At 35.9% G+C, this 17,080-nt stretch overlaps 1 protein-coding gene and 1 long non-coding RNA gene across 2 annotated transcripts in view; one reads left to right on the top strand and one right to left on the bottom strand.

Annotated features, from left to right (window-relative positions):
* LOC106956933 (uncharacterized) overlaps positions 1-7,708 on the top strand; it is a 25,748-nt gene extending 18,040 nt beyond the window's left edge. The window contains exons 2-3 of the long non-coding RNA XR_001426858.1: positions 4,048-4,061; positions 7,698-7,708. This is a non-coding gene — a long non-coding RNA (uncharacterized LOC106956933). The remainder of the gene's footprint in view (positions 1-4,047; positions 4,062-7,697) is intronic.
* On the bottom strand, positions 1,664-17,080 carry chrnb1l (cholinergic receptor, nicotinic, beta 1 (muscle) like). Its single transcript, XM_015048044.1, has 11 exons — positions 16,854-17,080; positions 13,735-13,868; positions 12,543-12,587; positions 11,296-11,405; positions 11,049-11,157; positions 10,712-10,859; positions 10,435-10,620; positions 9,674-9,897; positions 8,748-8,929; positions 3,467-3,605; positions 1,664-3,033 (listed from the first exon to the last, which is right to left on the bottom strand). Exons 1-11 carry the CDS (start codon positions 16,939-16,941, stop codon positions 2,893-2,895), a joined length of 1,506 nt encoding a protein of 501 aa, XP_014903530.1. The 5' UTR covers positions 16,942-17,080; the 3' UTR covers positions 1,664-2,892.

Below are 17,080 nucleotides of genomic sequence, written 5' to 3'. Positions count from 1 at the left end.
AACATAAGAAAAACAAGATAAAAAAAAAAAACACTAGCAGAAATAAAACATAAATAACCCCTAAATAAATATATATTCAGGGTTCTATTTCTGTATTTCTGTGTGAATTTTGCTGAGCTGCAGTGTTGTTGCCATAACAACCAAGACATTTTTTTTACCCTTTTGATCCTTGGAGGATGTTTTTCCAATTATTTTGTTTTCTTAAGGCATATAAAAAGGTGGGGAAATTTTATTTATGTTTTTTATGTGATCTATTGTAATTTTCTCCAAATACAAAGTTGTTATTTGAAAACTCCATCAGTAGTATTGTTCTTTAGCGGTTATCTGATATCACAATATTTTTTTTACCTGCCAGAGTTGTCTACAGTAGGAGGAGGGACCGGGTCAGTCGGCATGCTTTTTTGTCCGTCGGCCATTTTGGAGTAACAAAAATAATTTCTTGCATTTGCAGCTGATGGCCAGTAGCTGATGGTGTATTTTATGATGCATTAGTGTCCACGTCAATGGTCGGTGTGCATTTATAACATAAAATAAGCACAAGAGGCACAAGAAAATGGCTTTTAGACAGCTGTCCACTATAGTGACCACTATGCATGAAAGGGTTAATTATAAAAAAAATCATTAGAGTGGTCTAAGAAGTTAATAAATATAGCAACGAAGTGGATAAATTAACAGTGCCTCTATCTTCATGACCATGTCCCTTTAACCCCCTCCGCTCAACCCCACTCTTAGCCACGCCCCTCAGTGGATCTTAGCTCCGCCCACTTCGGCATTTTGCAGATTTTGTCAAAGGGGCGAGGCTTATGGTTTCACAGTTCTCACACTGTAAAGGTGATCTATTATGCTTCCCTGAAGAGGTTAAAAATATATCTATGGTCTATTCAAAACATTTTAAATGCATTTTTTACACAAAATCATTCATTTCAGTTCTGCCTCTTTTGGGCTTCTTTCAAAATGAGCTTCTTTAACAACCTCCTGTTAATTTACATCCAAATAAACTGCTGCTGGTCACGCCCCTCAGCTCAACGTTTACTCTCACACATGAAAATGGCTGCAAACAGATATGCAATTACAGATCCGTACATCTTTGAAAAGCAGAATTGGAGCCTCCTGCATAACCAGCAAGAAAGCAACAAGTGGTGTCTGTGTGTTAAGTCAACAACAAAACACTTGTCTTTTCCAGCAGCCAATCCAAACGTGCTCGAGATCAGCTGGGGTTGCTAGGTAACGGGCTTGGCTTGTGGAATAAGACTTAATCTGGAGGTTTTTAAAACGACTCGTTTTCCAGACACCAAAAAACATTAACTTATCAACAAAAACAGCTGGGTGGGTATTTTTAAAAGGAGCAGAAACCCAAATGGAAAATAGAAACATGCAAAATGTGAAATTTTAATGATAGGTGAAATAAATAGATGTACCATTAAATAATGTACAGTAATACACATTTTAATCTTTTTTTTTTTTTTTACAAGAAACTCATTTTAAATAATAAATATATTTGTAAATAAGTAGAGGGACATAATGTTATGTATTTTTAGAGGGTGGCCAGTTTCTGACACTGTTATTTTGGGAGTTATGATTTTAACTGAATTCATGGTTGTATCTCATATTGATTATTTTCATTTCCATGACAAAGTTTAGCAAATAAAAAGGAAAAAGAAATGAGTGAAGAAGTTTTATTTACAAAACCAAACTTAGATGTGCCACTACAGACACTTTAGTCTTAATAATCCAGTTTCAATTAATAAAGTAAAAATTTAAATGCAGACTTATCCAACAAAGAAGAGGAGAAACACTGACTGAAAGCATCAGTTTGCAGTTCTAACCAATGTGTCTGTAATTCAAGGAAAATACCACTTATGACAAAAACTGCAGGCTAATCTAATGCACAAACACTCTGACCAAACCAATACATTTATGCTCCACTTCTGACCAGCATTGTTACTCAGGTTTGTTCAAATGCATGTTTACCCTGAATAACCATCTTTAAATCAGCAACTGGTTGATTGTGTGAGTCTCACTGTTTTCCACATAAACGTTTTTTCTTTTAACTGCACTACATTAATGTATAGGTCAAAACGTTATTTTATCCGTTACATGACTCAACCTGTGTAAATTTGTCCTAAAAAGTCACTTTAAGCTAATGCTACTCATGATGTGGATGGAAGGGAAGTTCAAATTCAGCTTATACTGTAAATCCTTCCTAAGGCTATCGCTTTCATTTTGCTCAGACACAGAGAAAAAAAAGTAGCAACTAAAGCTAATTATGGTAGCAACATTGGTCTGATTTAACATGATCTGTGAATGCAAGTGGATGTTTTGTACTAACAGTAAAATGGTTTTTATTTTAAAACATGTACACCTTTGAGAGCCAGTAATAAGAAATGTATCTCAAACAAAACCAAAGGGACAGGAAAGTAAATCCCTTTAAGGATTTTATCAAATAAAACTGCAGTTTTCATTTGGATCTGACTCAAAATCCAATAAAAACACTAAAGAGACATGTAATTATAATAATTATAGTAAAATCCCTGCTTCAGAATGTGGCTTTCTTAAACACAACAACAGAAGTGCAGCAATAACACATGAAACAGCCGCAGACTTGATTAAAATATATACACTGCCCTCTACTGGATAAAAATATAAACTACACCCAGTGAGTTTTAAGTGCAAAATGCACAAAATTCAAGTTTTTGGCTTCATAAAACTGGACTGAATACATAAATTGTAGAAAAATAACACATTTGATTCAACATTTGGCATCTGTTTACTTTTCAGAGAAAGGCAACTTCACAAAACAAGCTGACCAGAACAAAACAGAACCGTTTGGTCAAGGAAAGTCCGACTTGGGGAGCGTTTGACCTGCACAGCGTGTTTTAGCGATGCTGTCCTTTATGGGAACGGGTTGTCCGGTGTGTAATTAAAACTGGCATCCAGGAACACGGCCAGGGTTCCCAGGGTGGTGATGATGACAAACAGCCACAGGAAGAGGCGGTCCACCACCAGGGCGATGAACTGCCAGTCTCCTGTCATCTGGAACACAAAAGCCACTTCCTGTTAGCGCCGACTCGGCTCCATTCAGCGCCACAAATCAGAGCTGGTTTGGGCCTGATGGTGGATAAAGTACTCGGCTCTAGTACTTCAGTAAAAATATTACATACCAAACATACCAAACCCTATACAAAGAAAAAAAATAAGATTCTTCCCACAAACAGCAACACTGGTAATGAAAAGGTGCCATAATTAACATAGAAGCTTACCAACATCAGACACTGAGCTAACAGCGAACTACAAAGCCATTCTGAGTAAAAGGAACGAGCTTCCTAGAAATGTAGTGCAGTTGAAAGTTAAAAGTAAAAATAGAAAAAAATAATCAAATAAAGATACTCAAAAAATGTACTCAACTACAGTACTAAAATAAATGTAGTTCTTTACAATCCGCCACTTGTACGGCCCAAACACTCACTGAATCGTCCGTGTCCTGCTTCTTCAGCTGCTCGGCTATGTAGGTCACGGCGTCGATGGCCGACTTCAGGTTGGGAGGGAGGATCAGGCAGAACCGGTCCGAGTCCGGGAGCTGCTGGAGCTGCACTGTGCTCTCACACCTGAATTAACCGCACAAACTGAAAGAGTGAGGAATGGATTTCTAGCTAACCCAAAATGTGGCTAGCTTAGCTTAGCTACCTTAGCTTAGTGTGATTAATTTTTGGTACCTAAATGAAAAATGGTGGAAATTTTGGCCTCAAAACACAAGTGACTGTATAAAAACTAAGACAAAACTTAGCAGTTAGCGGTAACATACTAGCAGTTAGCGGTAACATACTAGCAGTTAGCCCACTAGCTAGAATACTGTGTTAAAATTCTATCAGTAACTCTGGTTAGTTTTTTGTATGGTATCAATTGAATGAACGTTATTAAGATTTTGATAAAACATCTGACTGTACATACAAACTGATACATCCAAACAGTACTTACCATGTAAGATTAGCATACCAGGTTAGCATGCGAGCTAAACATATTCCATTAAAATTCTGTCACAGTTAGCAGGTTTAATGTGATGAGTTTTTGTGTTGTTTCAGTTAAATAAACATTTAAGTTAGAATTCAGACCTCAAATAAATCAAAACTGATAAATTCAGAGCAAACCTAGCATAAAAGTTTAGCATATTAGCTTAAAATTCTATTAGAGGATACTCATTTGAACATAGCCTGTTGTTATGCGTAGCATGTTGTTATGAATAGATCATTAGTAAGTTGATAACATGTTAACTGTGACAATATTGATTATTTTCACTATCAAATGTTAGCATACTAAGCTAAGACTTGTCAGAAATGTTATAATTAAGTCAAACTTGTTTGTATAGCACAGTCCAGTCAGTAGGTACTTTAACAAAACAAATAAACATTACATTGCAGTGACCATTCAGTGATTTATACACATGCAAAAGTATTTTGATGTCAAATCTCTGACAATCGCCAACATGTTTTGACTTGTTTGTGGAATAACTGTCAGTCTACACAATGTGTGGTTAAAACTGTGACACGTCACCGTTCACAGGCGCCATAAGCTGTGATTTATGTCATGACTCGGTAGCATAGCACTGTTGCATACCATCAGTGACTTTATCTGTCCTGCATGAGGCAACCATGACGGACTCGGTGTTGCCCCCATGCAGTTGGTGCCTTTGAGGCAACATTTATGTGATGCATTGACCTCTGAAGGATTCTTCCAGTCACAGCTGTTCCTTCAAAAACAAAGTGTAGACCGAAAAAAGTGCAGGAGGAAGCGTTTGAATTTTATACATAAAGCATTATTCAAGTCAAGCAGCAGGATCTTTCCTGTATATCAGGAAATATACAATATTTTTTTCATGTAAATTTCCTGCATTAATCATGGAATTTGTCTTTTTTAAATGTATTTTATCTGTCCCCAACCTAGATTTTAATTTATATAATGGTCCTGTGCATCCAATAAACATTAGCCGTGTTTCCATCAACATTTAATATGCACATTTTGAAGGTGGGGAAAGAACAGAAAGGGAAAGATGGCCGCCATCGGGTCACAAGAGGCCTAATGTTCAATGGAGTAGAAACAAAGAGCTTTCATCAACATATCTGCATTTTACTTCTGCTGTTTAGCTTGCAAAGCAATCAAACTAAAGGTATTTTGGTTGATTTTACCCGTTTGTATGTTTTAATTTGGTAAAATTGGTGGAAAAAAGTGTTTTTCTCATGTCCAGGTTGACAATAAATTGTCCCAGAAGTTATTGGGATAAACAATAATATTGTTGTTTTGAGACCATTTTTAAGTAACATAATGGTAATGGCATAAAAATGCAAGAACTCAAACATTGGAATATCCAAATAAATATAACAAAACAAGCAACAAATAAACTTTATTATAAAGTCTCTTTAAACATAATTATCCTTAAAAAAAAAGAGCTAGTTGAGACCAAAACACCAGATTGAAACCTTTTGTCAACAAGTTTATGGTAGAAAGAAAAGAATGATGAATCATGCAAATGGAAAATTTAGAGTTTGTTTTAATTAATCATGCGATTAATTGATTTATTGCATATTGTCTTTTCACAACAAACACGTTCAGACTTATTGCATTTATTCTAATAAGAGAGAAAATCAAACTGGTCAACATTAAACAAAACTACAATAAATAACCTTAAACAAACTACAGAGCAATGGCTCCCAATGAAGTTGTTAAATTAGCAGCTAAAACACACAACATTAATTATAACAGTGAAAAAAAAAACATGGCAAAATCATACATGGAACCCTGTTTATAATTAAATTTATCTAAAATTAAAATAAACACAGAGTATGCTGATCGTAAAACAAACTACAGTTACAGAGGGCAACAGAAAAATGGGGGAGGGGCTGACAGTTACTGGTTGCTACGGCAACCCCCAACTGCCAAGGGCGGAGTAACGAAAGTCTGGAGAAAATAACTTTCTGACTCTACAAAATGAATTTAAAGAATAAGCAAACCAGTTTTGACAAACATTACAGTTAAAATGAAACTCGTTTTTTAAAAGCGTGATTTTAGCTAAAGGCTCGCCTGCAACTTCTGAAGGCTCTAAACATTAGGGTGATTGTTTTATGTTTTTAGCTTCGTCTGAAGCCCAGGTAATCACAATGTTCAGCTCTCCAGCAATCTGCGGCACTGAATGTGGCCGGTATGCAGCATGCATAGCACTATTAACTGTTCCTTTTCACTAATCTACAAGCACACGCACCAGCCTTCAATCAGCTGCTTCATTCATGTGTTGTCGCACCGTCTCCGTGTGTCTGGCTCGTCTGACCCCTTCCTCCTGCTGTTACCACACTTTACCACTGCACACGCCTGTAACTGTACACTACATACACAGACTGTATAATAAATGGCCTCACTGTGACAGGTGTGCGCACACTCATACAACCGGAATGCATTCAAAGAAATAAAAGTGTTTCAGGAATCGAATGATGAAGAACCAGGAAAACTAATTGTGTATCCAAGACTGTAATTCGATGATAACAAATTTGCTGGACATTTTGAGATCATTTTCTAGTAATATATTGGCAATATTTCAAGTTCGCCCTCTCAAAGACCAGTAGATTTGAATTTTGAACAGAACACTCCACACTGACAGTGGAAGACATATTAAATGTCCCAAAAAAAAACAAAAAAAAACAACAATTTTTTATTTATTTATTTCAAGTAGATCTATCACAATAAGCAAGAAATCAATTAATTGGATTATAAATTTCCATTTGCATGATTTATAATTTTTCTCTTTCTACCAAAAACTTGACACCAGAATTCAGCCTGGTGTTTTGGTCTCAACTTGCTCTATTGGGAAAGATAATTAAGTCTACAGAAACTTCATAATTCATATTACTTGTCGTTTATCCATTTGGATATTCCAATGTTAAATGTTCATTAGAATTTAAAGTTGTATTCTTGCATTTTTATGCCATTACCATTATATTACTTGAAAATGGTCTCAAAACAACAATATTATCGTTAATCACAATAACTTCTGGGACAATTTACTGTCAACTTTCTGGACACTTTTTTCCACCGATTTTACCCATATAAATGGGTAAAATCAACCAAAATACCTTCATTCTGATTGCCTTGCAAGCTAAACAGCAGAAGCAAAATGCAAATATGTCGATGAAAGCTCTTTGTTTCTACTCCATTGAACATCAGGCCTCTTGTGGCCCGATCAGTCAACAATGGCGGCCATCTCTCCCTTTCTGTTCTTTCGCCACCCTCCACCTCCTTTCAGTGGGATTACCCCCTAATGCCCAACCTAAATAGAGGCTTAGTGGCTGGCGACTGTCAATGGGAGTGCAGGGCTTAGCTGAGGCTGAATCTGATGCCTCTGGAACGGGGTGGAGATGCCGAGGAACCGGGCCGGCTTCATGAGAGCGCCAAAATGCTTCTGATGCCAGAGTCAAGTGGCAAGTCTCAGGATATTTCTTTTTTTTCAACATTAGCCCCAGTGAAGTCAGCTGTGACTTTTTATCTTTAAAATAAACATGTACAAGTGAAATAAGTTTTTCTGATTACATTTCAAACCAATCCCAAAAAGTAGGCTGAGTTACAGATTCTGACATTTTAAAGGTTAGGATATGTTTGTCGGTTATATAAAACATGTTTCTAACATATTTTACACTTAATCATTTGTAGATAATGAGATTTCAGTCTGGATATTTTAGACTATTTGCTGTTTTAGGATGTCTTGTCGCTTTAAATCCTAATAATCTGCTGCTGGCAACACCTCCCAACCCAGCGTGAAACTGGCTGCAAACAGATGCACAATACAATCGTACAAATTTGAAAAGCAAAAGTAGAGCCTCCTGCACAACCAAGAAGAATCCAGCAGGTAGTTTCTCAATAGTAAGTCAACAACAAAACACTTGTCTTTTCCAGCAGTTATTGTACATCGTCTTCAGTCAGAGGCGTCTTCAGATTCGCTGAAATACAGACCGCTACGAGAAATCTTTCCTGCCAACAGCCATTACCATCTACAATAGCTCTTTGAATTAATTATTTACAACACCATTTAATTAATATTTTTCAATCGAATTAAATTTAAAAATCAGTTCACTTGGGTTGCTAGGTAACAGTGCTGGGCTCGGCTGGGTTGCTAGGTAACAGCGGAATGCCTGTTTATTGTGACCAAGTCTGTCACAATAAGCAATAAATCCATCGCATTATTAATTAAAATGTACTTGATAATTTCCGTTCTGATATTTTTCCAAGGGCAATTTTGTTTACAGAGACATCGTAATCTATTTTATTTATGGTCCTCTTTGCACATGGTTTTTATTTCCGTTTTATTAGTTTTTGTTTGTTGTGTTTTATTTCAGCTAATTAACAAATCTTCTCGCTAGAGTGTGAAATGTTCTGTACAAAATTAAGGTTTGTTTTTGAAGGGGCAAGCTTGCATTATTGTCCCATTATCAATATATTGATTGAAAATTGTCTCAAAACAACAATAGTATCATTTATCGCAGAAATTACCTTCTGACAAAATGTATTATTGTGAAAGGCCTAATAGTGACTCAACATTTGGGAGATTTTTGAAACACCTAATTTTCCTGACATAAAAAACAACTAGTTTATTCTTATGAGCCGTAGAGACATAAATGCAAGCATGAAAAACATCCAAAATGTGAATTTTACATTTTAAACTAAAAATTTGCTTTTTCTTTGACGTTAGACCTTCCTAAGCATAACCTTACCTCCCTCTCCATGGTAAGACAAGGTCAGGGTTGATCTTGCGGAAGAAGTACTCTCCTCCAGGTTGGCGTCCACTGAAACCACGGAACGATATGTCGTCCTTCTCAGAGTCCTCCTCCAGTAAAGGTTCTTCTGGGTTTGGTCTCATCATGCCAATGTATCTGGGCAGGATGTGAATGAACACCTGCAAATTTAGGTATAACAGTTAAGTGAAGCTGTGAAATGGGATTTTTAATTGGTACTGACCCTTTACACGTAACATTACACTTTTCAGAAAGTGTGCCATTTGTCACGATGCATTAGCGTTGTAGCCTAGCATCACTTTTATTCAGTGGTAAAATGATCATAGTTGCTACATGATTGGCTGCAAACAGACAAGTATGAAAAACCAAACTTATTTTATTGTATAACTTTTAATGAGGAAGGAAGATGGCGGCCATGGCTAGCAGGAAGGCCTAGCAGACCTCAGTGTACTTGTGGATTTGAGCTAACAGTTTTTACAAAGTAAAAAGATTAACCTTCATATACTTTATAAGTAAGTATATGCAATCAGATATTGCAGAGACTGAGACTATATGTGTCTAATCTTTAGTAACCATGGAGACGATGCAGCACCACCATGTATCGTAGCATGTATGAACAAAACTGGCTAGCATCTAAACTCTTGAGTCAAACAGTGAAACAGTGTTTATGACATAGTGGTTTAAATCGTGTGGCGAGAATTCAGAAAAATTCGCCAGTTTGACCAAATGACCAAACATGTGAGGAATCAAATTAGCTGACCTTGAACAAGTAGAAACAATAATTATTGGAAAAACCAACTTGGAAAAACAATCGTGTTCAATAGTCCTGTTCCTAATTTACGATGTCCATCATGGCACCTCGATGTGATTAAATTGCAAAGTGTCAACAGAAAGGCGATTCTTACCTTTCTGACCCAGTTTGGCATGATGTGGGTGCTGGGCGTTCGGTGGTGCAGGTTGAGGACGACCACGCTCAGGATGACGGAGAAGGTGACCAGGATCATGGTGAACATGACGTAGTTGACGATGATGGGGATGCCGAGTGAAGTTTCAGGGACTTTGTCGGCCAGCAGCAACATAAAGACAGTGAGAGCGATCAGGACGGAAATGGAGAGAGTCATCTTCTCCCCTGGAAACAGAAGAATAAAAAAACAAGTTAGGATTTATACACAAGCTGGAAATCCTGATTAGAACCAGAAAACTCCAAACAGTGTTAATATTTGCTTTAAAAGAGATAATTTTTTATTTTAAAGTGCCTTTTTTACTTTTCCAAACCTAATAATGTAGTCATCATCTTTGGCTAAAATAAAAAAAATAAATAAAAAAATTCTGATAATCTCAAAATGTATGTTTTTTTTTCTAGCATATTTTCAACTTTTGAAACCCTGAAATTTCCTTGTTTTTTCTATTTAATAATTTTTGGATGGAAATTTACTTCTCATTTTAATAACTACAATAGCCATTGTTCCAAATAAGTGCACTACAGCCACAGACAAATTAGCTCAGCTTGAACAAGTAGAAACTAGTTAGGCAAAAACGACTTTGGAAAACGATCTCTGCCGCTCCGTTCAATTCTCCCATTCCTCAACGTGATTCGGCGATGTTTTGTAAAAGGTCAATACAGCTTATGATGATCCCACATTTTCTGCATTAATTTCATGCTGACCTGCCCCAGGAGGCAGGTAGAAGACGAATATAGCCAACACGCTGGTGAGGATGCAGGGAACGATGATGTTGATGATGTAGAAGAGCGGCTTCCGCTCTATGATGAGGTAGAAGGTGATGTCCTCGTACAGATCGTCTCCAACGTTCTTCCTGCTTGGTTTGTGACGAATGGCCCATTCTCCATTCTCTGTGGCGAACGAAAAGACACTCCAACGTCTCAAAGAAATGAATAAATACCAGAATAAATGGGTTTAGATAAGTGTCTGTTTGGAGCAAACCTGTGAAAGCATTTTTATCGATGACGATCTCATGGATTTCTGTCCCGTTCTCATCAAGGTAGACCTGCAGGTCGACCTCTGAAGCGTCGTAGGTGTACGAACGGAAAACCATGCTGCAGTTTTGCCAATCAAATGGGAAATATGCCACCTACAGATTATACAACACAACCAAACACAATATACTTTTATTTACCATCAACATGATGCTATATTTTTGTCTCAAGCTACTTCTACTTTACAAGCTTTCTCATTTCTGATACCAAGTTAATGTCGCAAAAAGCAAGAAAATTGGGATTTGATCAACACAAACCACACATCTATAGGGCTAGTTTTATACCTCAATGGAGCAGGAGCTACGGTAGATGGCAGGTGGCAACCAAGAGACCATACCGTTACTGTAAACCAAGACGTTAACGTACAGAGCCACGTCAAACTGCCCGTCGTGACTGTGAGGAGGAACAAAGACAAACGTGAGACCTTTATTCACACTTTACGCATAAAATCACTCATTTATTTATTTATTGTAGCAAACCTGTTGCCTCAGTCATGACGGGTTATTGCATTGGTGGAGACACGGCACTCACTTGTTTATGAGGTAGATGTCAGGACGCCACACCTTGTTGGGAGGAATCCTCACAACAGCAATGTTGTCGTATTCCTCCGGTTTCCATGACAACCTGTAGTCTGTCCAGTTCTGGGATGGATGCAGGAAAAACAACAGACAGGGTTGAAATGGTAAAAAAACAAAAACAAAAGAAGAACAGATATGTTCTGAGTAACTGATGCCAATGTCGGCTTCCCTGATCAGAGATTAAACCCAGAAGTTAAATATATTATAATGTAAAGGTAGTTTTAGAGTACAATGTGTATTATGCCCATTGAAGAAAAAAAAAAAAAAATAGGAACAAATTTCCAAAAAAAAAATATAAGAAATTTACTAGAAAAAAATTAGGAAATTCCTGAGTGTGAAAAGTCAAAACTTTTCAAAAGTTGAACATTTTGACTTTAGAAATCAATGGAGAGTTTTTTTTTTCTTTAAGAAAATTTCTAAACTTAATATTAAAATTTCTAGAACATTTTCAACTTTCATTATCTCAGAAATGTCCTTGTTTTTTCTACAAATTTTCAGAGATTAATCTCAAAATTTCTGAATTTTTGGTGGAAAATTCACTCAGTTTTTTCTTCTATCTACAATGACCTGGCCTACATGATTAAAGGGATCCACAACTAGTTGAAAGCATTAACTTTGATTAATATTCACTTCAGATGTGAAAACAATACAGTGAAAAATACCATAGGTTGCTAAGTTTTCTATTAAATTTCAAGAAAATATTTCTGCACACACATCACCATGTTGGATGGATGATGTATGCTACATGCTAATGCTAGCTCCATCCACTCTGAACAGTAATTGTTGTGCTTTGTTCTGTGTTGCAACGATTTAAAGATGCTTCATTGACACTTTAAACATCCATTCATTACCCACTCATTTGTTTAGATTCCATGTTAGCTCCTGCTAATGCTGTTAGCTCCTGCTAACACTGTTAGCTATAGCTAATGTGGTAAACAGTAGATCAAAAGTCAATCACATTTGTTTGGTTCAACAAATATTTTGTGTATATATAAAAGGCAACCTCTGTAAGTGATAAATATAATACAGATTTTGAAATAATTGTTGAAGTAATTATGAGCTTTTATGTATGATAACTTTTCGGTTAATGCATAAATTACAATATATTGAGGCCAGCATGTTCATCTAGTGATGGATCCCTTTAGGTTTGGGAGTCAGAAAGCGGCTTGGCGTTACAGAAAAGTGTTTTTATGTCCATACCAGATTCATAAACACGTTTGTTGTCATCTCGCCGTTCTTTTCATTCTGTAGCAGGACAGAAAGGAAAACATTGACGTTCGTTAATGTGTGCTGTTGACATCTAAGCCTACTTTGTCATGTTATATTGTTTAGGAGAATGAGAAAAATACTCCGTCTAGTCATAATTTTACACATTTAGCAGAAAGAAACTGCACCTCTTTAAAAACATTTTTTACATGACACCATATGCATCTACATTATTGGTTCCCCTGCTTCCAACAGGCTGTACGACTCCTCTGTGCCTGTAGGACAAAACTTTGTGTTCTTTGGTAATCTTTCCAAAGCTTGTAGCCTTCAGAGAGAGATTATTTATCATCCCTTTTCTTTTGAGAAGACCGTCAGCAACCTTTACAGGCCTGAGAGACATTTTTTCCATCTAGCTAAATCAAATTTGTTTAGCGCCACAAAAGCTACAAGCAAAAAATTATTATTGTTACAATATCTACTACAAGACATTTGTTTAGATTTTTAAATTAAAGAGCAAAAATTTCCACTTTGTTTTTAGGTTTTAGAATAATGAAAATGTTTTTGTATTCTCTCAAGTTCAACATTCTACTTTCTTAGTGTAGTTTGGAACTAAAACACTAAAAAATGACTTTGTAAGAAGAATATTCTTTATGCTATTTGTTATTGTCTATTTATTCAATAACGTAACAATTTAGCAGCAAAAGCTTTTTTTTTTTTAAATGTTTTTTTGTTGACATGGTTTTTGGTTAAAATGCAATTAATTACACTGAAAAAACACAAAATTTTACCACAAATTTTGGTCTAGTTTGTAGTACAAATATCTTTGCACACATACAATAAGACAAAGCTAACTTATTAAGGAAGACATAGAAGCTTGTTTAACATCAATAATTCCTTAATATTGATGAAAAGTACTAGTTTCACTGGCAGATTATTTCATTTACAACATGGGAAAAAAAATCAAAGTAAAATAATCTGTCAGGAAAACTAGTACTTTTCATCAATATTAAATTATTTACTCAAAAAAGCTTCTATTTGCACTAAAACCTACACCAAACGGTAAGATTTTGTTTTTGTAGCGTAATTAAAAACTCTCAAATGAACTCAATAAGTGTTTCTAATGGAGTCCCGCCTCTCCTGCATCAGTAATAAGTGAGGGTTTCTATTGGTTTTGCTGGATATTCACCAAGCCGATGAGCTGGGACAGCGTCATCCCCACGCGCACCGTCACCCTCTCCTTCCAGTGGCGCGCCGGCCTGACCTTCACGTTGTAGTCCTGGAACAACTTCTGGTGGAGTCTTCGCTCCGTCTCCGAGGCGCCTGGAAGACCAAATATTTACTGTGACGAATGGTGCAGGAAAGAAATGTGAAACGGCTTAGAGCGAGTGACAGGACGGTTGGACAAAGTGTGCTTGAACTCCCAGCGTAAGCCTCTGAAAGGCAGTGTGTTTGTTCTCTGGATCGATAAGTCACACCTGCTGCGGTTTGGTGTTGTGTTCAATTCCCACTAAGATTACAGGCTAAAAATATCATCTGACGCAATCTACAGGATGCACGGCTGATCTGTTATTTAATGTAGAGGTCGCCGACCTCATGGCAAAGAGAGAGAGTCTCATAGCAGGCGGTGAGGAAACTCGCAAAAAATAAAAATAAAAAAGTGGTGATGATGACTGCTGCTTCCTGGGAGACTCCCAGTAAAAAATGACCCTAAAATTTTTTCTCTAGTTTCTACACTTGAATAAGACAAAATCAACTTACAAGTAACTTTTCAGCAAGAAATAGAAGCTTGTTTTAAGTCCAAATTCTTGAATATTGATGAAAAAGTACTAATTCCATTGGCAGATTATTTTTACTTAATGGAACAAGTACTTTTTAAAAATCAATATTAAGAAATTATTTATGTAAAACTAGTTCCTAAAAACTTATTTCAAGAGTACTAAGATATTTGCACTAGAAACTTGACAAAAATACTTGGTAAAATGTGTTTGCAGAGAATATATATCGCGATAGACACGTGATAGATAACACAGCTGATATATTAATAATATCCAATATGTAGAATATTCACTGAACTCTGATCCAGATGAAAGGCTTTAACTGCTCAACCTCTCACATCCAGCTAGGCAAGGTTGGTGGAATCAACTAACTCACTCACTCTTTGGTTACCTAGCAACTCACTCACTCTTTGGTTACCCAGCAACGACCTGCTGAGTAACTGCGGCAGCAGCAGCTTAAAGTTCCACCATTGTGACTCATAAGTGCTTATAAATAAAAACAGGGTGTAAAAACTGTGAATAAAACAGGTAAGACCATGGTACCAGTTTGACAGCATTTCAGATATTTAGAATAAATAAATAATAATTAATTATCAATAGACAATTATGGATATCGACTGATATGAAATGGTTATATCGTGATAGGTTTTTCAGGCACATCATCCAGCCATACCCTAAAGTTATGATGAGATGGACTTTGCTGAACAACCTTGGTGGAAAATTATGTTCAACTCAACATTCACAGCCTTTTGTCATTGACAAAAGAGTGATCTAAAACAAAGACTGTCTTAACAAGCACAAGGGTTCAATTACTGTTTTTCAATAAAATAGTTAGTCCACAACAAGACTCAAGACCAAAATTCAACATGATCTGCAGCTGAAAATCTTCAAAATTTCCTTCAGATCCATCTATTTTTCAGTTTTCATCTCAACTTCTGTTGGAAAAGAAAAAAATAAATAAATGTTTTCAAATAACATAAATAAATAAAATGAGAAATGTGTTCAAAAGCTGTTTACATTTTTATTTTAAAAATGTGATTTTAATCTGACGATCAAGCCTGATCTGAACACATATTTTGACTTATTTGATATGACTGTAAAAAAAAAAAAAAAAAAAAAAGGAAAAAAATATAAATCAGGCAGCTGAATTAATTCATGTTTTGATTGCATAAGTAGAAAAATCAATCTGCAAAGGTAGTTGGAACCAAATTTCAATTTGATTTAATTGACAGCAAAATTCCTAACATTTAACTTTACTTAAATATTTATCTAAATATAATTTTAAAATGTTTTAATTATTCGAGAAATGGAATTTAGGTTTTTCACAAGCTGTCAGACATAACAGCAGAAATATCCTTTAGTGTACAACGAATCTGTGAAAAATATTTAATTAAAATTATTAATATAATTAATTAAAATGATGCACAATTTTACTCAGTTATCAGAAACCTTAACAACAAAACAGCTTTTATGAGCCACCAATCTTGTTCTCCTGGTGACAGCAGGAAATAGGATTATGAGAACTGACTGATAAATATAATAAATAAAACATAATTTTCAGGAGAGACAGTGAGGGACAAACAGGACACACAAAAGGGTCAACGAGTGTCACAGTGAGCAGCAATCGACACCGAGCTAATGTGACGGATACGCTACGAGGAAGACGGATCAGAGGGATTTCTGGGATACCGTCTCCAACGGGGACGGAAATATTTTCTGATTGACAAACAATGATGTGTTGATTTCGTTCATTAGATGGTCCTGTGCAAGAAATAGATGACAGATTTTCTTTTTTTCATAAAAAAATACAAAAAACATTGATAAAAAGGAAATAAAAGTAAATATCCTGTTCCCCCACCCCCAGATGTATTTCAGCTGTAGAGGTTTATTTGTGTCTTTATTTTGTATTTGATGTCGTCAAGAAAGAATATCGATGTCGTCCTGCACCACAGGCCACCAACCAGAAAAATGCAACAGGTTGTTTTCCTGAGTGTTATTCGAGGTCAAACAGGAATTAAATTTTATTTAAACAGAATTATTTTATATCTAAATTTGTTTTAAAAATGACAAGAATAAAAAAGAAGCTGATTTATTCACTGTAGCATAAAAACATTATAATATGTAATGGTGTTATGTATACTAAGCAAAAACAATAAGGTTTGGTTACGATTGTTTATTTTTTATTAGTTTACACACTCCGCAGAGAAAATATACCGGAAACATTTTGCTATTTTGATCTTCATAATGTATGTATAAAAAATAAAGATATAATAAATTTACACCTTTTTCAGTCCACACTTTGTGTTCTTGCCAGTTTTTTTTTTACTTGGAAAGGTTAAATCCTTCAATCAGACCTTATTATTCAGAAACATACATGGGCCATGAGAAAACAGAAAAATTAGAAAGCAAACAATAAAAATAGACAGCAATAGAAATTGAAGCAGGAAATGACAGAAATAAATAATATCTGAAAGATTTTAAAAATGTAAACTTTTAACATGTACATAATAAAATACTATAGATTCCCTACCTGTGCAGGTGAAACAAAGAATGCAGCATATTATGAGAAATGAGTCCATGTTGAAACTCAACCTTATCCGAACCATGATGGCCACCATTACATCCTTGTTAAAGGCTGCAGTCGTTTTGACTCCTCGGTACCGTCCCCCTGAATCCAGACTTCTCCAGCGGGACACTCTGTCCGTCCAGCGTGCGTCTCTCCCGCCCCTTCGGATCTTTGTGGCTCCACTGGTCAAA

The sequence above is a fragment of the Poecilia latipinna genome, unplaced genomic scaffold (genome assembly GCF_001443285.1).
Source record: "Poecilia latipinna isolate Pla-1442-1.1 unplaced genomic scaffold, P_latipinna-1.0 Scaffold858, whole genome shotgun sequence".
Lineage (NCBI taxonomy): Eukaryota > Metazoa > Chordata > Actinopteri > Cyprinodontiformes > Poeciliidae > Poecilia > Poecilia latipinna.
The sequence above is the reverse complement of the archived record's forward strand: the minus strand, read 5'-3'. Positions and strand labels throughout refer to the sequence as shown.